Here is a 24,664-nt window from a genome sequence, read left to right as displayed (position 1 = left end):
TTAGTAGCAAAGAAATTTCACAAATGGACTTATACACCTGTGGCCATGGAGGTGATTGGAACTCCTGAATCCAGTGAATTGGAGAGGCGTTCCATACAAGTACATGGTACAGCAGGCACATATCAAGAATATTAAATGATGGGCTTATGTACTCTTTAAGTTCCCTTTCAGATGTTTGAGTATTTAATAGAGTGTCACCTAATTTACCAAGACACACACCCACTTGACTACGAAGATTGCCTCAACTTCAATAGTAAATCAATTCTCTTGTCTTTACTTTTAGACGTTCGCCATGTATAGTAAAAAGTAACATATCAACAAGGATGCCTGGTTTAGGAAGCAGAAATCCATAAATCAAGCAGGGTGATCATGCCCTGCAACTTCTCAGGTGCAGCTTCCTTTCCAGGTACAGCACACTAGTGACATTATCAAATCTCACACCAAATTAAGTGGGACTAGCAATCAGAGTCAGTGTTGCCTTGACTGATTGATGATATAATGCTGCAGATATACAGCTAAGGCTCGTTTCACATTGCCAGGACTTGGGATCCGACCTGTGAGGACCCCAAGTCGCATGACATGTGAAATCCCATGTTAGTCAATAACAGCTGTCTTAATTGGCACTACTGAAGGCACTCCGACTTTAGAAAAGGTTCCTGTACTACTTCAAGATGGCTTCTATCCGACTTGTGACCATAGACTTTAATGGAAGTCACCTCCAAGTCGGATCCTCATCTATATTGATGTGATTTGGATACGACATTACAGGAAGATTACCCAGGCATTCCCTGAAAGTTGTTGCAAAGTTGTATTCAAGTCGCATGGCAAAGTCACGCTGTAAGTTGCACAGCTTTCAAGTCGCAGTAGTGTGAATCAAGACGAAGAGGCTCAAAGCAGAGGTTTGCCTAAGCACAGGAAATGCACTTCTATTTTTCAGGAGGAACTCAAGGCAAAAATAAGTTTAGGCACAATAACCATTTCCAGATGTCCCCTTTAAGATACAGGGTTAAACCCCCCCTGTACTTCAGCAATCTGGAGAGGCGACCTTGGGTTCCCTCACACTAAGCAGTGGTGGCTTGGCTTTCCTGTGGTCCAATACTGTATTGATTAATGCGCTGTTGTGGAGGTGGGAGGATTGAGCGTGTGCTACTTTGTGCTGTATAGCAATATAGAGCCATAGGCTAACTCTTCAGATTGCTACAGCACCAGAGTTTTTAACCCTTGCTGCAGCACTTACCAGCTAAGTAAAGAATAAGTGAAGATCAGATTTATTACTGTATTTGTTGACTGGCGATCGTAATGGATTATGGATTCATTTGAGCTTTTGCACTCGGGCTTTCTGAAAGAACCACTGCAGCTGAAACTGTATCACATCTTGTACACAGAACACCCCTTTCCGTGGGTTCTGCCTGAAGAATGTTTAATTTAGCATTCTACAGAGAAAATAGTATCCCTGTGCAGGCACTTTTTGTAATTACTGAATACTGATAATGCTTTGCAAATTCAAAGGAAGCATGTTCATTGCGGAGATTGAGAGTGACAGAATGAGTCTGCTGGCTCACTTTCCAGTGCACAAATGAGAGCATATCAAAGGAATGCTGTAGTTGGGCCAACTTTTATTATTTTAATGAACACAGTTGAATGACAGTCAATGGCAATGTCATATCTGTGAGAGCTGCTCTCTGGAGATGTGCATGGGTTTTGATCATGCTTGCTATAGCGGTTTGGCTCTCTGTGTTTTTCTAGAGATAACAGGCCTTTAGGCTAGGTTTGCACCTATACAGGTTGTGTTTGAGCCTTTTCTGCATTGCGTTTTGCGGCTTGTTTGTTTTTTTATATTTTTTTTTTTTTCTTGTTGCAAGGCAGCTTCAAAACGCAGCAAAAACACAATACATGCTTTTCTGCAGTGTTTCTATTGAAGTCTATAGAACCACTTTCTTTGTCTTAACTATCCTTGTTTCTCCCTTTTTTCTTTTCTTTTTTTTTCTTTTCTTCTTTCTATTTTTCTCCTTTGTTTGTTTTCATGTTATTTGCGCTGATTGTAATACTAGAGAATTGTACCTGCAACATTTTATATACCTGTCAGACTTTCTCAAGAGTCCTTGGTGTGGAGTACCGATGTGCGTCCAGTGTGACTCCGTGCCCAGCTTTTCCTACCCTCTGTGATTTTTGCTATTATCTTTGGCCCCTCGTCTACTAGCCCATTGGTCATTACTTGTTTGCTATTAACGCAGTTTATCAGGTTTCTCTCCACACTTTTATGTATTGTGTTTATGTACTCAGTTTCTCTCTTTGTCAATACTTCAGTGCATTTGTCATGTCCTTCATCAGAAGATTTGTATACTTTATTTTTTTGTCAGTGATCTTGCTTTTGACTGTTTCTTTGTTGTTATGTTGTCTACAATAAAATCCATTGTAAAAGAAGTCTATAGAACCAAAAATGCAACTTTTTGCGTTCAAAAAAGTCACTGGCGCTTTCCAAAAAACGCACCTGGTGAAAACTTTCAGATGTGAACATGTCCCATAGGAAATCATGTTAAATAAATGCTTAGGTGGAAACATAGGCCAGGGGTGGGCAACTGTGGCCCTCCAGCTGTTGTAGAACTACAAGTCCCATGAGGAATTGCAAAACAGACAGTTACAAGCATGACTCCCAAAGGCAGAGGCAAGATGGAACTTGTAGTTCACCAACAGCTGGAGGGCCACAGTTGCCCACCCCTGACCTAGGGTAACTAGCTAATATGTTGAAGGAGAAAATGGACAATTTTGGGCAAGATTCTTGGTTTCTAGACTTCTAAGGCTTAAAAATCACCACAATACAAACTAGCAGTCATGACCTGCATACATACAAGTTTATAATGGATTCTGCGTCAAAGGCAGTAGGTGAAATAAATAATGCAAGTCACTTGGAGGTCTTGTGAAAAATATTTTTGGAGATTTGTGGAAAAATGACAAGTTGTTGTAATGGGCATGTACACCATAGCGCCTACAGCTAGAACAAGTAATCAGATACCAGACATATTGGTGAAAAGGGACTTGCGATTGGTTACTACGAGTTGCTTAATTTATAATGTAACTTCACAGGCATTGAGTGTTTTTTTTTTTTTGAGGCAGCGCAGCATTTTTCTTCACATTTATTTTTATTATTTGCCCCACTGAGACATGGGTTGTGTGCACACGCAGCTACAGTAGTGTGTGTGTGTGTGTGTTGCTTTTTATGCACCATAGTAAGCGCTTGAGTTATTTAATTTATATTGGTATTACCAGCTGTTATTGCAGCAGTATACATAAACCGCAGTAATTGAGAGGTTTTTTTTTTTACTTTTTAACAGTCTTGTTTGTTGCAGCAAGGGTTAAAATACCGTTCACTAGAAGCACGCAAAAAAGTTGAATTGTAACTCAATGTAGAATGCAGCAGTGCAGGTCTCCAGTGGTCTGACACCCCTACCAAGTGCTCAATTCAACAATGTTCATGGTCCCTAAACAGCACTGTCCATTAAAACACTGGGCGCCGGGAGTTTTTTTTTTATTTATTTATTTTGTCCTTTGGCACTGTTGTTAAAGGGAAACTGTCATGAATCGGGGACATTTTTATTTAGGCTAAGGGGCCAAACTATGTTAAAGTGCTTCCTTCTATTTAAATATTGAACGCTGGTCACTTGTTAACCCCCTCTCCTTCTGACAATTACCAAAATGTAGCCTGGGGCTGTGTGTTTTTTGCATGGTCAGGAAGAGGAGGAGGAGGTAGAGATGCAACTGACCTTAGCGCTGGGGTCTGAGATCCATGGAGTGAGACCAGAGCTGGACTTCCTCCAGCATATCAGCTCAATGATTTGCAGGGCATAGAAAAAATATGCATGTATGAGAGTGAGGTGGTTTCAAGAAACAGGCTCTGTGTTTCTAGGGAGTGGAGACCTAAATTTTCTACCATCCACACCTTACTCCCTGCCAGGCACCTCTACCCACACTTCATTTAAAGGGATAGCTCACCTTTACCAAAAAGCTGCCTGTGCAGGTAAGAGGTGTCCTTAGATAAAACCTGTGCAGCTCTGACTAAAGTTGAATAATGGCCTTTCTATAGGTGTAGGGCATTTACATACTTCCTGAAGCCTGACTGGAAAACTCCCAGGGTGTTGCTAGGTGAGGGCCTAGTCATTACTGCTCACCTCCACCATCACAGGTATGAGCTCTCAGATGCTCCGTTCAGAGGGAGAGAGAGAAAGCATGTGAGGGGCTTTGTTACTGAGAAGAAGCTCACTCCTGTAATGGTGGAGGTGATTAGCATTTACTAGGCCTCACTTAGCAAAGTCTTGGGAGTATTCCAGTCAGGCTTCATGAGATAAATAAATGGCCTACAGCTATAGCTAGGGTATTATTCAACTTTAGTTAGAGACGCAAAGTTTATTATCCACATACACCCCTTATCTGCATAGGCAGGTTTCTGGTAAAGGTGAACGAGCACTTTAAAGACAGTAAATGTTTCCCATGCTGAGCTCCAGGCAGATCCCCTTATGCCTAGGTTCACAACTGAGCTTCTTCATTTGTTTTTGGAGTATTTTTATGTGCATTTGTACACATGGTTTTTGGTTGTTTTTTGGTATAAACGCTGTTGTTTTAGCCAGTGGAAAGCTAGTTTATGAGGAAAAGGAGAAACAAGAAATTGTAAACTAAATAAAATTAAAAATGCTTGCTCCGTGTGCTTTCAGACATTCCAGTTATGGTCTATAACAGTGGTCTCCAAAGTGCGGCTTGGGGGCCAGATGCGTCCCTTTGCTTGCTTTAACCGGCCCTCAAGGTATTATTCCTCCCACTTCAAGCAACAGTGTGGCATAGTTTCTCCCACTAACATCAACATTGGGGCACTATTCCCCCATTAATACCAATGATGGGGTACTATTCCTCCCACTGATACCAATGCTGGGGCACTATTCCTCCCACTGGTACCAATGATGGGTCACTATTCCTCCCACTGATAACAATGATGGGGCACTATTCCTTTAATTGATACTAACGATGGGGCACTCTTTCTCCCACTAATACCAATGATGGGCACTATTCCTCCTATCGATACCAATAATGGGGCACTTTTCCTCCTATTGATACCAATGATGGGGCACTATTCCTCCCACTGATACAGTTGTGTCCAAAATTATTCAACCCCCACTGAAATTGAGTGTTTTGGCCAGTTTGACATTGCTTTTGATCATTCAGTCATCTTGCTTACATTTACATTAAAGAGGCACTTGTAGGTCAGACAAATATAACATAACAGTTATAATGAAATAACCACAAATGTCTTTTCTGTGCTCACAGCATTATCAGTTTTATTCAACCCCCAAGTGACATTCAATCTTAGTACTTAGTACAGCATCCTTTTACAGTTATAACAGCTTTTAAACGTGAAGCATAGCTTGACACAAGTGTCTTGCAGCGATCTACGGGTATCTTCGCCCATTCTTCATGGGCAAAGGCCTCCAGTTCAGTCACATTCTTAGGCTTGCGCACTGCAACTGCTTTCTTTAAGTCCCACCAGAGGTTCTCAATCGGATTTAAGTCTGGTGACTGCGATGGCCACTCCAAAATGTTCCAGCCTTTCCTCTGCAACCATGCTCTAGTGGACTTGGAGGTATGCTTGGGATCATTGTCCTGTTGAAAGGTCCAACGTCTCCCAAGCCTCAGGTGTGTGACGGACTGCATCACGTTTCCATCCAATATCTCCTGGTACTGAAGAGAATTCATGGTACCTTGCACACGCTGAAGCTTCCCTGTACCTGCAGAAGCAAAACAGCCCCAAAGCATGATTGACCCTCCACCATGCTTCACAGTAGGCAAGGTGTTCTTTTCATCATAGGCCTTGTTCTTCCTCCTCCAAACATAGCGTTGATCCATGGGCCCAAACAGTTCTAATTTTGTTTCATCAGTCCACAGAACACTATCCCACAACTTTTGTGGTTTGTCCACATGGCTTTTGGCATACTGCAGTCGACTCTTCTTATTCTTTGGAGACAGCAAGGGGGTACGCCTGGGAGTTCTGGCACGGAGGCCTTCATTACGCAGTGTGCGTCTTATTGTCTGGGCTGAAACTTCTGTACCCACATCTGACAAATCTTTTCTCAGTTCCTCAGCAGTCACACGGGGACTTCTCTCCACTCTACGCTTCAGGTAGCGCACAGCAGTCGAAGTCAGCATCTTCTTTCTGCCACGACCAGGTAGCGTTTCAACAGTGCCCTTTGCCTTGAATTTGCGAATGATGCTTCCTAAGGTGTCTCTTGGTATGTTTAACATCTTTGCAATCTTCTTATAGCCATTGCCCTTCCTGTGAAGAGAAATCACCTCTTCTCTTGTCTTCCTGGACCATTCTCTTGCCTTCACCATGTTTGTAACCACACCAGTAAATGTCTAGAAGGAGCTGAGTATCACAGTCATTTTAAAGCTGCCTAATTGGTGCTTATTATGCTTGATTGCTGCTCGGTGACATCCACAGGTGTTTTCAATACCTGATGGAAAGCACCTGTATGAACCTCTGTTCTTCAGAGTGGTAGTCTTTAAGGGGTTGAATAATTGTGGCAATGAAGAAACCACATAAGAACCATTTACTACTGTATTACATAAACAATTGATGTCATTTTAGTTGCATTTGGGTAGTTACAACGTCCTTGTAGGATTTGATTCTGAATACAATTCCAAATGTACACTATAGTCCCTAAACCCCTTTACAGCATTGGGGGTTGAATAATTTTGGACACAACTGTAGCTATGATGGGGCACTATTCCTGCTATTGATATCAATGATGGGGCACTATTCCTCCTATTGATACCAATGATGGGGCACTATTCCTCCTATTGATACCAATGATGGGGCACTATTCCTGCTACTGATACCAATGATGAGACACGATTCCTTCTATTGATACCAATGATGGGGCACTATTCCTGCTACTGATACCAATGATGAGACACGATTCCTTCTATTGATACCAATGATGGGACACTATTCCTTCTATTGATACCAATGATGGGACACTATTCCTTCTATTGATACCAATGATGGGGCATTATTCCTTCTATTGATACCAATGATGGGTTACTATTCCTCCTATTGATACCAATGATGGGTTACTATTCCTCCTATTGATACCAATGATGGGGCACTATTCCTGCTACTGATACCAATGATGAGACACTATTCCTGCTGTTTATACCAATGATGAGACACTATTCCTGCTGTTTATACCAATGATGGGGCACTATTCCTCCCACTGATAGCAATGATGGGGCACTATTCCTGCTATTGATCCCAATGATGGGGCGCTATTTCTTCTATTGATACCAGTGATGGGGCACTATTCCTTCTATTGATACCAATGATGGGGCACTATTCCTTCTATTGACACCAAGGATGGGGTACTATTTCTCCTATTGAAACCAGTGATGGGGCACTATTCCCCCACTGATACCAACGATGGTGCACTATTTCTCCTGTTGATACCAATAATGGGGCATCATTTCTCCCGTTGATTACAATGATGGGGCACTATTCCTCCCCCTAATACCAATGATGGGGCTTTGTTTACTCCAACTGATGCCAGGACATTTTCTTCTCCCACTGGTCACAGTCCGGCCCCCCTAAAATTTGAGGGACTGCAAACCGGCCCTTTGTCTAGAAAGTTTGGAGATCCTTGGTCTATAAGGGCCAAAGCAGTGTGACTCTGCCACAAAAAAGCTCACGTATTTTTTTTCAAGACATTTTCAGACCTGTTTCACATGGGCTTTAGCTTGTATAAGAGCGGTGTGAACAGTGAGCTTTGGCAAAGCATTTGCAGAGTTTTTAGCAAGCTTTCTTAAAGCTTTTAAAGTACCAGTCAGCTCCAGTTTGTGAATGTGAATCCTAATGAGAGTGCCAACTGCCACTTTAAACAAACTGCTAGCAGGCTTCAGCACTACCTGAAGCTTGTTTAAACAATGCTAGCAGGCCTTAGAAGGCTTTCAAGTGGTCATCAACACTTCCATTAGGATCTGTGTTCAACTTTTACAAAGTGGAGCTGAATGGTACTTTAAAAGCTTGCTAAAAGCTCTGCAAATGCTTTGTCAATGCTTGCTGTTCACACTTCTCTTATGCAAACTAAAGCCCAAGTAAACCGGGCCTAAAGGACACGTGTGAATATAACTGAGTATAATGTGTATTTTGATGCTGAGCCAACACGTTTTAAATCACCCAAGTGTGAACTGCATGTAAACAAAATCTGCACGAGAGAGACCTTTTCTCCTGAAAATGCTTGTTACCTGGCCCTCTTGGTTCATTCAGTACTTTTATGTATTAAACCACAGCAGGTATGCAGATAAGGACCTCTGACGCTCCTGGCTTTTCTGATTTGCACACTTGTATGTGGAACAGTGATTTCAATTTGTCGGCATAACAGCCAAGAAACTAGCAGCGTAGATTTTAGTTTAGTGGAGTCAAATCTTTGAAACATGATTTCTGGATGGTTTCTGTGGCCAGCTGCTCAGTGCACATTGCTGTCTGTCTTATTGAATAAGCTTGATGTCTCCTCAGATGTTTCTAACATTCTCTTCCAGCCTTTCATATGGCATTCAAGTTGCTTTCCAGCCAAAAAAAATGTAACAGGCTGAAATCTCTGTCATGTGTACAGTAAAATGAACGTCCTGCGTTCACAAATCTTTAGTGCATCCAAATAACTTTATTGGAGATTTAGTGGAGGAATGCTATGCTGTCTCCTGCTCCATAGGAAATAAGCAGCTTAATCCATAACTGCAGATCCTCTTAGGTTTAGTTCTGTATTATGGAATTTTTATTACAGATGATCCCTTTTAAAATCTGAAATGACTTCAGTGATCTACCCTTAGCAGCACCGAGTTAATCAGACTACTTCAGTAAACAATGGAAAAAATGTAAACTGACAGAACACAAAATGAAAAATAAATCTAGGGAAAAACTAACAAAGGAAAACGATTGTGGGAATTTTAAACCCTAAGGACTTATTCACATGGGCGCAGAGGGCTATACTACGTCAATAGAAACCTTTTATTTCTGTGCTTGGGAGTACAGGTGTTTGCGTACAGTCACAGGCAGAAGTCTGAACAAATCAATGACAGGCTGTGGCTGTGGCCGTATGTTGGTAACCGCACATCCATGGCAGGCCATAGATTATGGGAATCCCTCCTCCAGCAGTATTGTGTTCTCCCAGCAGGGGGGGAAGCAGGGGGCTGCTCTTGCTGGGAGAACACAGTGATTAATTATTGCTAGCAGCTATAGCTGCTGGCAATAATCACATGTAAAAATCCGACATGCTGGTTGTACCCAAGTCATAAAACAGTCAATTTAAATACAATCAGCATGCCCATACATGGTTTAAGTCTCAGCAAGTCCCTGCTGAACCAGCCGAGATTTGAACCATCTGTGGCTAGCTTAAACGATTACATGCATGACCGGACAGCAATGGATGCAAACTCTGTATGTACTGGGACCCACATTCATCCCTGTATGCATGCCTATCATTGATTTGTGAAGGTACGTCTGTGCCAACAACTGTGACATCTGGGCACAGAAATACGCCAGTTTTTTTGCCAGCTGTAATCTCTGCCCTATGCGAATGAACCTTCACTGCAATCTTCACTTATTTACACTCTTTCATTCTTTTAAATATACTATTGAAAATGTTTTGTTATATCTGTTCAATAAGTGCAGAAAATGCCTATGGATCCTGCCAGAGCTATTAAGATTTCAGTGCTCTCTGCCTGTGCTGCGCCCTTATCAGTTACACTGTTCCTAGCTATCTGTGGACTACAAAACACCTGGCCCAATATGTTATGGTAAAGTGGAAAGGGCAAGGTGTTCTGTAGTCCTGCTATAGGGTAACAACTTTGTTTCTTCAGAAGTATGGCATAGTTTGTGGACATAGCCACCCTAGGACAAGATGTATCTCATGGACAGGATCACCAGGTCAAAATAAAGGGCAAAAAGCCTTAAAAAAAAAAACATTGCAGCCACTGCTTCGAAGGACTGGTGAGCTGCAGTATATTACATATTTGTTCACAGGGTTTAGATACACTTTATACTTGCTGTAAGGTGGCTAAAAGATTTTCACACGTTCAGAGAAGCATGTTTTGGGGTAATGCTTTATTCCCCTATCCTAAGGAGGCCATTTAATTTTGTAGCGACCACAAGGAAATGCTTTTTCTACCATTTTTTTGTTTTGTTTTGTGTGACTTCATAATTTTGTAGGGTTCAAATAAATGTTTATTCATTAAGCAATTAGGCAATTTTTATTTACTGTTTAGGGCTAGCCCCTGATCCTCAACTCACCTCTGCATCCCCTCGTCTGCAGATCACCTCTGCACATTTCTATCACATCCGCAGCTCACCTCTGCACACCCCCGCCATAGCTAACCCCCGTCCACAGATCCTATTTGCACCCTTCATCTACACCATGTAAAACATTTTCCCCAGTGCAAACGTTTTTGCACCCATCATTCACCTCTACACCACATGTCCACAGTTTAGCTCTGCAAGCTTTGTCCACAGCTCATCTCTGCACTCCACTGTTTAAAACTCACCTCTGTACCCCATTTACAGCTCACATCTGAACTCCTGTCCAAAGCTTACCTCTACACCTCCCATCCACAACTTGCCTTTGCACTTCTGTCCACAGCTTATCTCTGCACCCTCTGACCGCAGCTCACCTCACCTCTGCACACTTCTCCCCCTCCACAGCTCACCTCTGCACCCCCAACCAAAGGCTGACCCCTGTCCACAGCTCACTGTTGCACTCTTCATCTATAGCTTAGCCCCACAACCCCCCCCCCCTCCAAATGGTTAGACTTTGTAGCTCTCTTCCATAGTTCGTTTTCTCTGCATCCATCATCCACATCTCACTTCTGCACCCCCTTCCCAGTAGTGTAAACCTCTCCCCATCCTCACGGTCCTCATCTACTCACCTCCGCAAAAAAAAAAAATGTCTTTAGCTGGCCCCTCTCTGTTACCTTCAGCCATGGGGCATTCATTCATTTGTAGCTACACCTCTCCCCCCATTGGCCAGCAAGTTCGTCCAGCTGGAGTGTTGGCATCCAAGCATCAGGCAGCACCTTCGTTTATACTTGATTTCCCCATCCATGCTAAACATGATGGATGGAGGAAACTCTCCTGCTGGCTGTTGTACTCTGACAGCCAGCACCCTCAGCTGTCAGAGTACCCACACAGTAACTGCATCTGACTGGGTACAACCAGTGTATGGCTGACCGTTTTCATCCTGGTTCCTTCCATTTTTCTATAAAAAATGCCGGTGGGATAATGCACAGGAACTAGCTGAAATTTGCTGTGTGTGGCCAGCTTTACTATGAGGTGATTTGTCCTTAAGCAAAACTGGTTATTTTTTCCATATGGGCAAACGGGGTAGGTGAGCTATCTACAGATATTGTAGGAGATATTGTATTGGCCTTTAAGTGCTCCATACATATCTGAATGTGGTCTTGAGTGACTGTATCTTTGTCCTGCCTGATTGTTATATATGTGGATTACTCTTTGTTGAGACTATCTCTGGGGCCCTATACACATATCAGTTGCAGGTAGAGAAGGTCTGAATACAAGGTGATTATTCAGCAAACTAGAATTGAGTGATCTGGTAAGACCCAATTAAAGTAAATCTTAGGAGTGAAATAGAAGGGGTTGCCATTTCTGACATCCCTATAAAAAGTATTTCTTAAACTAGCTCACTGGCTTCAAAAGTTAGCTGACCAGGAACATGAGCACAGGTCAGGAAAGTTAGGTCTGTGGCTCAAAGTATAGAAACTAATGTTCTAGCAAGATAACCAGACAAATAGAATTTTAGGAATGAGAGGTTTGCATTGGCAGTCTACATGTATTTCTCAGGAAAGGCATGCTTTAAAGTGTTATTAAACCCACAAGAGTAAAGACAGTCTGTATATGCAGTAAAGCATGCTTGTTACAATCACTGTGGAACGAAAGGGGCTAATCCTCCACATTATGAAAAAAGGCTGTTTGATCCTGTCTTCTGTGATCCTCCCCTTCTACTGTCCACAATCCATCTGCTGATAATGAAGAACAATACAAATGCTTAGTTTAGTGTGTATGGTTTTTTATTTTGCATATGATCAGCACTGGGTCAGTCAGCACTGTCCAGACAGAGGGTCAGGGGTTATGCAGCCTCAAACAACAGTCAGATCAGAATGAAAACTCCTTCTACGAGCTTTAACCAGTGCTCAACTGGACACTCATAGAGGTCACAAGACTGCTATATACTGCTGATGGGAAAAGGTATTTATCAGATTATATTTACTAAAATAATTGCATTTCCATGTTCTGTGTATTGTGGGAGACCAGATATAGTGGATGCAGGGCCCTGGGTTTAGTAACACTTTAAGGTGCCCCTACAGACAGCTGTGTTTTTGATAACTGCACTTGTGGCATCTGTATAAACTTGCATTGTGTACTTCTTTTGTGTATATAGTGTTAATTCCCTTGTAGTTACAGGAGACTGCAAAAATACTTGATTTTCTTTTTCTCTTCCACCCACCTAGACCATGCTGTGCTATTGGAGAGCTCTTTGTTTGCTTCGTTCACTGGTGGTTCATAACCAAGTCATGTTAAATAATTCTTATCTGTTTGGCATGTACCCAGCAACAGAACACGGCTCTGACCTTTCTACAGACCTTCATAAGGATACAGTTATCTTGCCTTCACGTAGCAAAAATCAGTTGATGTTTAAATGAAAAAAACAGCTGGGTACAAATCATGAAAATATTTAATTTGTATTGAATGTTTCCAGCAATAATTACTTTGTGTTGAGTGTTGTAGTGTAATAACCCTTGCCTTTATTTTTTGGAATGCCAGTAAGTACCAACAGCTTGGATCAGAGAATGTTGCAAATTGTGATCTTTGCCTCTTGACTCCTGCATATTTGCAACATTCCCTGATTTTTAGCTGCTGTAACTAGCGCTCCGTAAATTCAGAAGCAGCTCTGGACTGAGGGCACATTAAAGTCCTCATTCACATCTGAGTGATTTTGTCATGCATTTTTCTGAAGTGGAACAATACTCAACATGAAGATTCCCATCACAGGCGTACCTCGGTTTACGAACGCCTGAATTAACATAATTTTCGGTTTACGAATGAAAATACATTGAAAATAATGCCTCGGTTTACTAATTTTTTACACAATACGAAGTTTCCCCAGAATGCATTGCACCTGGGAGGTTTATAGCGCCGGCCCCGTGCCTTTAAAGTGCACTTTATAAACAGTTTTGAACAGATAAGACTTACTTTTACTTTTTTCTGACCTCCGGAACGGATTAATTGGTTTTCAATGCATTTACAAATTTTTTTTAATTATGTCCCTGTACAGTATTTATGCCTTTAAAGTGCACTTTATAAACAGTTTTGAACAGATAAGACTTTTTTTTTTTTTACTTTTTCCTGACCTCCAGAATGGATGAATTGGTTTTCAATGCATTCCTATTTTTCGCAATACGAAACATCCCAGAGAACACATTACATTCATAAACCGAGGTACGCCTGTATATTCAAGGATGGCAATTCACACCTGAGTGCAAAATTTTTTTTTTTTTTTTTCAGGCAAATTTGCATGTTTTTGGTCTACTAGTATTCACTTGGAGTGCCTGAAAACATGCAACACAACTGTTGTAGCTTATTCTTCGCATGTTTTGCACTTAACTCTTTCCTCCTCTTAGCGACCTTAGGCCTATGAGCAAAATGGAGGATTCAGGAGTGTCCTTGCTTGATTTGGAAACTCTCATCTGCCTTGAGAATGCCTACAAGAACCTGTACCAGCCCCAGCAATGCCCATTACAAAAGCCATGGCAATCGGCAGAGGGCGTAACAGACATGGCTAAGAGCTATGATAGTAGAAGACACCGCAATGCCACACCGTAAAACCAGGAATCAAATGCATGGACGACAACATGTGATGTCACACATACGATTGTCCAGATCAAAAATGCCTGAAGTATGGAAAACATACATTTGCATTCCAAAAACTGCACAAAAAAAGTTTCAAAATTGCCTAAAAATGAGCAGTTCGAGTAAATCACGTAAATCACAATTTCACAGTTTGCATGGTTCCAGTTTGTTCAAGAAAATGGGGATTTTGTTAATTTGCCAAACTCCTTTCCTGTTGAAATGCATTGCTCTTTTTTTTGTATTTTTTCTTTTTTTTAATGGGGTAGACTCATTTATTTTCATTATCTAATGCGGTAGTAAACATTTGGCTAAAGAAAAAAACACCTTTCCTCCTGCAAGGCAAATATCCTAATGTGCTAGTATGCACTGCATACTAGCACATTATGAAAGACTTACCTTGAAACAAAGCCCTCCAATGGTGGTCTGCCACTGCTACAGAGGCCTTTATCACAGCACACAGCTTTTCTCCTCGTGTCTCTGCCTCCTCATTGGAGACAGCTGTCAATCACAGATGGTCAACCAATGAGAAAGAGGGCGCAGGGCCAAGCCACGGCTCCGTGTGTGAATGGACACATGAGCAGCGGCTTCTCAGGTGCCCCCATAGCAAGCTGCTGCAAGGGACCCGAGAAGAGGAGGATCCAGGCTACACTGCAAGAACATTACCACTGCACACAGCAGGTAAGTATAACATACTTCTTATCCCCCCCCCCCCCCCAAAAGCAAACCTTTAGTATCACTTTAATTAAAGTGTTACCAAACCCACAACAGTAAAATCAGTCTATATGCAGTAAAGTATGCTGGTTATACTCACTGTGGAACCTAAGGGGTTAATCCTCCGCATTGTGGAAAGGCTGTTTGACCCTGTCTTCTTTGATCCTCCCCTTCTTTCTCAGTCCCCAGTCCATCTGCTGATGGTAAAGAGCTTTAGGAGTTACTCTGCACATGCTGCGTTTTGTATGTATGGCTAGGGAGTCTTTTTTTTTTTTTTGGGAGGGTGCATGTGATTAGCACAGGGCCAATCAGCGCTGTCCAGACAGAGAGTCAGGGGTTATGTAGCCTCATAGGACAGTCAGAGCAGAATGAAAACTCCTCCTACAAGCTTTAACCAGTGCTCAGCTGGACTATGATAGAAGTCACAAGACTGCTATATACTGCTGATGGGAAAACAGTATTTAGAAGTTTATATTTACTGAAATTAATTGCATGTCCGTGTTGTGTGTACTGTGGGAGACCAGATAAAGTGAATGCAGGGTCCTGGGTTTAGTAACACTTTAAGAACACAGAATAACACCAAAGTGCACAGAAGGAGACTGTAGCATTGCCAAGGAAATCACAAGTGTACAGCTGATTGTTTGTGCAAGGAACCCTTCAGTACTGCTGGCAGGAAACACAGTGTTCTTGTATAAAGAAGAGCAGATAGGGGTGAGTTCAGCACTGAGGAGGAGAGCAGAGACAGAAAATGTGCCATGAGTGTACAGCTGATGTTGTGTACAAGGAACCTGGTGGGATACAGTGTTCTCCTCTTAGTCTAGGACTAGGTTCACACCTATGCATTTTCCATTGCGTTTTGTAGTAATGCACAGCAGTCCATTTAACATGATTTCCTATGGGACACGTTCACATCTCCGCATTTTCACCTGGTGTGTTTTTTGGAAAGGGTCAGGGACTTTTTAAAATGCAAAACATTGCATTTTTGGTTGAATAGACTGCAATAGAGATGCTGCAGAAATGCATGCAGTGTGTTTTTGATGCGTTTTGTGTATTATTCTGCCCAGCAACAAGTTGGGGAAAAAAAAAACGCAAAATGCAAAACACATCAAAAATGCATGTGCAAAAACACATCGCAAAAAGCATTGCAGAAATGAACCAAACGCAAACTGCGGAGGTGTGAACCTAGCCTAAAGAAGAGTGAGCGCAGCACTTAGAAGGAGAGCAGACAGGGAGAAAGAGCATGCTTGCTGATGGTTTAAAGCTACATGGGTTTTTCTTTTTTTTTTTTTTTTTTTTTACATCAAACAAAATGGTAGAGTTTATTAGTGCAAATAATTTGCCTTTTTAACTGATCTTAAGACCGCTAGCTAGCTTAAGACGCTTTGAACTTCCCAACATCTGCAGCAAATCACCTTGCTATATCTTTACAGACTCTGCTGTTGGGTCAAGGTTGTGATTTTCTTGTTCCCGTTACCTCTTTAAAAAGGAAACAGGCACGTGCATAGAGATTCTCCAGCAAGTTTTAAAGTCTTTGTGTGATGAATGTTTCCATTGCTCACAAGTATTCATTATTGCTTCTTCATGACCTATACAGCTCATTCCTTTCCCCAGTCATTGCTCAAATCAGGGCAAAACATGCAGCGACGGGGTTGTGTATGGCTGTAACTGCAGTACTATATACACCAAGCAAAAAAATAACACAAAATGTTGTAAGCTAAGGTGTGTCTTGAACTGTTTACTGAAATACTCACCATCGTGTAGAGTGGGCAGGCTTCTCATACTGTGCTAGGGAAAGGTTTGCCTCAGTGTCTAGATGCTGTTTTTCACACATAAACGTGATTTCTTCATAGGCCAGCTTCTCCACACAGAGACTAAGTGATTATCATAAGGAACAGTTGTAGAACATCTTCAATGGACTAAGAATAGCCCAGCTCCATGGTTTCCACCTGTACCGCATTTCCAGGGACAGTCCCAGGTTTTTCTTTTATGCATTTTTTTCCTCAGTATTGGATTATGTATTCTTTATATCTTTCTGTTCTTTGGACTTTTTAAACTAATGGTAAACTTTAGTATTTTTTTTACACGTATAATTTTTTTTCATTATTATTATTTAGTACACCCATTGAGTAGATTTTATCTTGGCTTATTCCTTACTAGTTAGTTTTAAGTACTTCTTGTGATAATTGAGAGTTTAGTTCAAGTGGTGTTGGTTTGTGAGCTTTCAGTATGATAGAAATTTCATTCTAGGAATCTGTAACAAACTAAAGTGACTGTATGATCAACCTCATTGTAGTTTGATGGAAGAAAGAAATGGTGTAGCGCTGGGTCCATGCCTTAGTTGACTGTCTTTACAGGATGTGTCCTTGGATGCATGGTTTGTAAGCAGCTCTCTAGTATGGGGGGCATGGTTAGTCACTCATGTAGGTGTTTTAAGCTGACTTTACACAGATTAAATGTTGGCCAAAATTATTTCTAAGAGTGGCCCTGTGGGCACCAGTTGTCTCAGCAAAAGTTGATTTTTCAGTCTACTACATAGCTACTACAGCCAAAGCTCTAGTGGCTGTGCTTCTCCTGTGTATCACAGGAGTGCAGTTCTTTCTGCACTTCTGTGACCAGTTTTCACCTGACAGTGAGCTGAAGCCTTTTGTCGGCTGACATCACTCAGCCAGTCTAGGCTGGGGAAAGATCCACCCCTGGGTCTAGAGCGGCACCTTTCTCAGCCTCTCAGTGAGCCACTGAGAGCTTGAGCCAGCCACTCCCTCCCCCTTCACAGCCCAGCGTTCCAGTGAGCGCATGGGACTGGGGGGGGTCAGTTGGGTTGGCACTGAGTAGAGCTCAGAGTCGCTATGAGAATTCAGCCAAACTCTGTCAAACTCTTAAGTAGGCTAACAAGACCCTCGGACAGCAGCAGAAACTCAACAGAGGTTATGACTCTAAAATCCAAACATGTCCCGCTCCACTAATTCTGCATCATTTAGATGTTCAGTGGCAAACTTCAGATGGGTCTGGACATGTGCTTTCTTGAGAGGGACCTTGTGGGCACTGCAGGATTTCAATCCTTGTCGGCGTAGTGTGTTAACTATTGTTATCTTGGTGACTGCGGTCCCAGCTGCCTGGAGATCATTGACAAGATCCTCACTTGTAGTTCTGGGATGATTCCTCACTATTCTCATGATCATTGACACTCCACGAGGTGAGATCTTGCATGGTGCACCAGACCAAGGGAGACTGACAGTTGTTTTTTGTTTCTTCCATTTGCGAATGATTGCACCAACTGTTGTCACCTTCTCACCAAGCTGCTTGGCAATAGTTTGGTAGCCCAGTCCAGCCTTGTGTAGGTCTACAATCTTGTCCCTAACATCCTTGGACAGCTCTTTGGTGTTTGCCATGGTGGAGACTTTGGAATCTCATTGTTTGATTACTCCTGTGGACACGTGTCTTTTATACAGGTAACAAATTGAGATTAGCAGCACTCCCTTTAAGAGACTACTTCTAATCTCAGTTTGTTACCTGTATGAAAGACACCTGGTAGCCAGAAATCCTGCTGAATGATAGGGGATCAAATACTTATTTCCCTCATGAACATGCAAATCAGTGCATAATTTGTTAAACATGCATTTCTTTTGACTTGTTTGTTGCTGTTCTGTCTCTCAGTGTTACAATACACCTACCATTCGATTTTTCGACTGATCATTTTTTTGTGAGTGGGCAAACATTCAAAATCAGCAGGGAATCAAATACTTATTTCCTTCACTGCATCTGTATCCCTGTCCCAGATGGATGGATGGATGAGTGGAGTTGTAAGGGACCGCCCGGCGGTACCACTAGCACTCCACTGATCGGATGTTCCCAGCGCACGGAGTCTAAGCCCCAGGGTACTTGTTCACCAGGGCCCCTGATGGTGGGGATGGACTTGGAGTACCCCAGGACCAGGTCGTGACTACTGAGGACACCCGTCAGTGGTAGGGGTATTCGCCAGGGGCTCCCACGGGAGAGAGCCAGGTATGAGGAGGTCTGGAGACCCCGTAGAGAGGGATGGATGGATGGCTGAGCAGGAGCAGGGTCATACAAGCCGGGTCGGTAACTATGGGGACGGTGCGGTACAGAGCAGCGGGCAGAGAATAGTCGGGTCACACGCCAGGTCAGCAACAGCAGGTCAGATCCAATAGGGGGCATTCAGGAGAGAGGTCAGGCAAGCAAGGGTCAAAACAGGAGAAAACAGCAAGGTCAGGGCACAATCCGGGTCAGCAACTTACTTCAAACAGGTTCACAGGTTCACAGGATACAAAAGACCAAAAGGCACTGAATGACAGCTCAGGGCCGTTTAAATATCCCGCCCTGCGCTGTCATTGGTGCCAGGCGCGCGCCCGCGGTCACTACTGCGCATGCGCGAACCTGATTCCCGCGGTCGGCCAAGTCCCGGCGCTCGCGTACAGGGAGGTGTACTGCGCCTGCGCCGAGCCCAGCGGCGCGACGGTCTCCGACAGGAGTATTTCCCTTTTTCCAGCAGAGGGTCTCGCTGTTTCCTAGAGACCTATTTCCTGGAGTCGGATGGATGAATTGAGTTATCCCTCTTCCCTCTAGAGGTTCTCTTTACTCCTTTCTGATTTATCTCTCCATATGTATAAGTGCCATGTAAAAAAGAGTAAAATATAGTGCCTTATCTTCTTCAAAAGGTATTTATTCAGCCAAAATATAGTGCACTCACATGATATGTATAATAAAATCACTTTTGTATGTAGTATTGTATGATCCTCTATGTGTTAGCCACACTCCTAATACTTGCTGTGTATTTTCCTTTAAGCGTCGTGACGTCAGAACCCCTCTCCTATGCATTACTAAACCGGGTCACGTGGCTTCATCAGGGGGAAGAGGATTTGACTCTTCCTCTGTCCAAAGCCAAGAATAAAAATAGTTTTGGTTGGGGTACCATTCTAAGGGCCTGATAGGCTTTTGTTTGAGTCAGGTGGCCATTGCATTCCCATACAAATCTGTGGGGTATAAAAAACTGAGCTGAAGCAGATGTATATCAGAAGAAGGTCCACTACACCTGTCAGTTAATTCTGAATGGTCTCAAAAGCCTTACAAACTGAGGTAATCGATACAAGTACTAAATAGGCTGGAGAGAAATGTGCAAAGTGCATTGCCTGGTAAAACCAAATCAGATTAAATCCTTTTTCTAATCGTTGTGAACTAGTAAAAGGCAAAAGCTGATTGGTTGCTATGGATTCCTCCCTTTGTGTACTCAGTCATATATTTCTAGACCAGTCTTTTGAATGTATGGCTTGAGGGGGTTGAGGCTTTCGACATATAGCCTTTTTCCAAGCATTTCCTACAATCTTTTGGGCATGAACTAACAATCAACAAGTCTGAATGTTTGGGTTAAAAAAAGTGTGTGATTGGTGGAGGGATTTGTGACACCACCTAAAGCAGAGGTTTTTAACTTGTAGGTCTCATCTTCATAGCATGGTTTATGAAAATCCAAATTTTCATGCCGTAACTGAAAATTTTATAATTTGTAGAACTAATTTTTTGAACAATTTGGGGTCAGCATAAGGGACATGCTTGTGAAGCGATCCCAAAGTAATTTAAATTATAAATTCATCATTTCAGAAATTATGCATGGGTTATGGAACTGATGTGATGATCACTTGATTAAGAACCTCTGATTTAAATACACTGAATATGATATATATTGAAACCTGGATCAACAATGAAAAACACTGTTGGTGACTGATTTGACTGTTTCTGTCTTAATCATTATAAGGTGGTGTGTATAGTAATCCTATTCTCTTTTTCTTCCTCTCTTCTCTCCTTGGGTCTATTCCTTTTTTTACAATCTTTCCTTTTCTTATGGCATGGATCTGTGTTGGCCTTTGGGATTTCTAGAACCTATTGTGAAGAATGGCAGGCCTCCAACATCTCATAGTATGCACTCCTTCCTCCATCAATACACAGGATCCTTCAAGAAGCCACCACTGAGAAGACCCCACAGTGTTATAGGTGGAAGCCTTGGCTCATTTATGGCAATGCCCAGGAATGGAAGCAGACTAGGTAAAGTTTTGTGTACTTTAGAAAACTGACAGCATGTATAACTCAAAAATGTTGCCTAAGTCTATATGTGGATGAATGAAGCAGTGACAATACAGTGGTGTCTGTCACCTGAGCTGATGGAGCACTTATCTTTCTCATATCTTCTCATTATGGGTCTGATTGATTTCTCAAGGTTTATTAAGCGCCAGGGGAAGTTATCAAAACTGGCACTAATGTTCTACAGTTATATATTCATTTATTAGACATGTATTCCTAAAATGAAAAATGTGTTGAAAACGCATCAGTGTCAGAAATTGGTACTTTGCATGATGAAGAGTCCGTATGCAAGGTCTGAAATGCTGCATTCTTTATGTGACATGTCTAACTTGCTCTAATAAAGGTGTGCTGGCGACATATTCTGTTCACTGTGAAGCATCCACTCATTCTTTCAGTATCCCACAATGGGAGCTTTAAGCCGGCCGTAGACTGAAATTCACCTGGTTCAGTAGAAACCTGACAAATTTCGACCCATCAATGGGCAGGCTGGTTTTACTGAAGTTGAACTATCGATCGACGTCAGTACAGCCAGCCTGTCAGGTTTTTGTACAATCACTGCCAGAGGCTTTAGCTGCCAGCAGTGACCATTGTATTTTGACTGTGGGGAAACCTCCCGCTGTCAGAATGTAATAGCACGGCAGGAGGGATTCCCCCATCAGCACTGACTGTGATGGGGTATTGAGTGATTCTCCCCCAGAGGTTGAATGAAAGAAAATTGCATACTCTATGGCCAGCCTTACTACTCTGGTCTGGTGTGCAACGGAGATATACATGTCATTGTTAATAGGGGGATATATTGGTAATTTTGCAGTGGCATGGTCAACGGTATTAGCTTACATGTTTCTCTTACTACAGAAGTTTCTATGAATTGTTTTCTTATTGTCTTAAAGTGTTATTAAACCTCCTGTTTTTTTTTTTAATTAAAATAACAAAAAATGTTAAACTTACTTGCTCTTTGCAGTGCTTTTGCACAGAGCGGCCCCGATCCTCCTCTTCTGGGATCCCCTGCCAGTGCTCCAGGCCTCCCCTCTTCGGTGGGTGCCCCCATGGAAAGCCACTTTCCTTGGGGCACCCGTGCAGGCTCGCTATCAGCCACTCTGTCTGCATCTATTGACACAGTGTAGGTGGCTCGACCCCGCCTCCCAGCCCATGTCACAGCAATTGATTGACAGCAGCTATCAGTCTGCCCAAGGAGGTGGAAGACAGCAGCGTAGAGCCACTGCTCTTGTGCACATCGCTGGATTGGATTGGGCTCAGGTAAGAAAAAAAGGGAGGGCTGGGAGGGAGCTGAAGCATAGAGGGTTTTTTCACCGTAATGCATAGAATGCATTAAACTGAAAACCTTTAGACTTTAGAACCACTTTAACATGTTAATGTGTATCTAAACCCAAGAATAACATGTTAATATATTGCAGCTTACCAGTCCTTAAATGTGGTGGATGCCTACGTTTTATTATTTTTATAATTTTTTACCTATGTTCATACTGAAAAGGGAGGTATTATGTAATTCATAGATGAGCTGGGCAGGAAGATGAGACTGCAAAGTGAAAAGGACAGAACTGGATTTCTGGCAGGATCAACTATTTTTTTATTTTTACTCCTTTAAAGGAACCAATATGACAAAACACTTTCAGGTTTCATGCACATAGGCACAGGTGCTTGCCTGTACTGCATAAATATGCTGCCAGTTTCTTTTTCCTGGAGTGTCCCGGAGCTGCATGCATCCATCCATCCCTAGACATGAATGAGTGAAGGCATTTTGTATGCAGCTATGCTTTGCTATTAATGTAAGGTGGCGCATGTGCACAGATGTAATATCTCAAACTCATCCAACAGTATGTTTACACTGCATGGGCAAATATGGCTGTGTGCATGAAGCCATTAACAGACCAAAAGGTAGAAGATACCTCATTGCTGGGGTTTACACACACGTTAAAGGTAAATTCCAGACATCTAAAAGACATACAGTGAAGGAAATAAGTATTTGATCCGCTGCTGATTTTGAATGTTTGCCCACTCACAAAGAAATGATCAGTCTAAAAATCGAATGGTAGGTGTATTGTAACACTGAGAGACAGAATAGCAACAAAAAATTCAAAAGAAATGCATGTCTAACAAATTATGCACTGATTTGCATGTTCATGAGGGAAATACGTATTTGATCCCCTATCATTCAGCAGGATTTCTGGCTACTAGGAGCAATCAAACAATCAGGTTCCAAACTCTCCACCATGGCAAAGACCAAAGAGCTGTCCAAGGATGTCAGGGACAAGATTGTAGACCTACACAAGGCTAGACTGGGCTACCAAACTATCGCCAAGCAGCTTGGTGAGAAGGTGACAACAGTTGGTGCAATCATTCGCAAATGGAAGAAACACAAAACAACTGTCAGTCTCCCTAGGTCTGGTGCACCATGCAAGATCTCACCTCGTGGAGTGTCGTTGATCAAGAGAAAAGTGAGGAATCATCCCAGAAGTACACGTGAGGATGTTGTTAATGATCTCCAGGCAGCTGGGACCACAGTCACCAAGAAAACAATTGGTAATATACTACACCGACAAGGATTGAAATCCTGCAGTGCCCACAAGGTCCCTCTGCTCAAGAAAGCACATGTCCAGGCCCGTCTGAAGTTTGCCACTGAACATCTGAATGATGCAGAGAAGGATTGGTTGAAAGTGTTGTGGTCAGATGAGACCAAAATCGAGCTGTTTGGCATCAACTCAACGCGCCGTGTTTGGAGGAGGAGGAATGCTGCCTATGACCCCAAGAACACCATCCCAACTATCAAACGTGGTGGAAACATTCTGCTTTGGGGGTGTTTTTCTGCTAAGGGGACAGGACAACTGCACCGCATCAAAGGGACGATGGACGGGGCAATGTACCGTCAAATCTTGGGCGAGAACCTTCTTCCCTCTGCCAGGGCATTGAAAATGGGTCGTGGATGGGTGTTCCAGCATGACAATGACCCAAAAAACATGGCCAAGGCAACAAAGGAGTGGCTTAAGAAGAAGCACATTAAGGTCATGAAGTGGCCTAGCCAGTCTCCAGACCTTAATCCAATTGAAAATCTGTGGAGGGAGCTGAAAGTTCGAGTTGCCAAACGTTAGCCACCAAACCTTAATGACTTGGAGAGGATCTGCCAAGAGGAGTGGGCCAAAATCCCTCCTGAGATGTATGCAAACCTGGTGGCCAACTACAGGAAACGTCTGACCTCTGTTACTGCCAACAAGGGATTTGCCACCAAGTACTAAGCAGGGGCTGACTGACCATTTGGGCACTGCCCAAGGGCCCAGGGTCAGTAGGGGGCCCCATGAGATGCCCCCTACCATAGGCTTTTTTGGGTATGGTTTGAGTGTGGGCGAGGACACGGGCCCCATGATCCTCTATTGCCCGGGGGCCCCATGAGTTGTCAGTTCACCCCTGGTACTAAGTCATGTTTTGTGAAGGGGATCAAATACTTATTTCCCTCATGAACATGCAAATCAGTGCATAATTTGTTACACATGCATTTCTTTTGAATGTTTTGTTGCTCTTCTGTCTCTCAGTGTTACAATACACCTACCATGCGATTTTTAGACTGATCATTTCTTTGTGAGTGGGCAAACATTCAAAATCAGCAGGGGATCAAATACTTATTTCCTTCACTGTAATGAATACAGCTCTGTAATTAATAATGCGTAATGAAATTAAATGCAGTTAGTTTACATACCATAAATTGACTTGGTATCAGCCTTGTGCTCTCCATGTACAGTAGTCCTTAGGGAGGAGAAACTAAGAGCAGCTGAGGAACCAGATATTAGGATAGAATAGAGTGACACAGATGAGAGATGAGCTGATCATTGCGCTGCTTCTTTTTTCACTTTCCAGTCACAGGATGCAAATAGGGAAGAGACCTGTAAATAGAAGATC

At 42.6% G+C, this 24,664-nt stretch overlaps 2 protein-coding genes across 4 annotated transcripts in view; one reads left to right on the top strand and one right to left on the bottom strand.

The window, feature by feature from the left end:
* The window catches only part of CDK17 (cyclin dependent kinase 17), a 239,188-nt gene that overhangs the window by 136,067 nt on the left and 78,457 nt on the right, over positions 1-24,664 (top strand). The window contains exon 3 of one of the 3 annotated variants that reach the window (XM_089651896.1): positions 20,624-20,719. The exons of 1 other annotated variant lie outside the window; for it this stretch is intronic. In XM_089651896.1, the coding sequence (XP_089508022.1) occupies positions 20,624-20,719 (96 nt within the window). Of the gene's footprint in view, positions 1-20,554; positions 20,720-24,664 lie in introns of all 3 variants that reach the window. One more of the 3 variants, XM_089651892.1, reaches the window with a different exon arrangement.
* ELK3 (ETS transcription factor ELK3) overlaps positions 5,155-24,664 on the bottom strand; it is a 176,998-nt gene continuing 157,488 nt past the window's right edge. The window contains exon 6 of the transcript XR_016305816.1: positions 5,155-6,748. The gene's annotated coding sequence lies outside the window, so the exon portion shown is untranslated. The remainder of the gene's footprint in view (positions 6,749-24,664) is intronic.

Source organism: Staurois parvus, unplaced genomic scaffold, assembly GCF_062004578.1.
Source record: "Staurois parvus isolate SC_StPar_1 unplaced genomic scaffold, SC_StPar_1.0 ptg000025l, whole genome shotgun sequence".
In the NCBI taxonomy this organism is placed as follows: domain Eukaryota; kingdom Metazoa; phylum Chordata; class Amphibia; order Anura; family Ranidae; genus Staurois; species Staurois parvus.
Note: the sequence above shows the minus strand (reverse complement) of the source record. Positions and strands in the feature narration are given on the sequence as shown.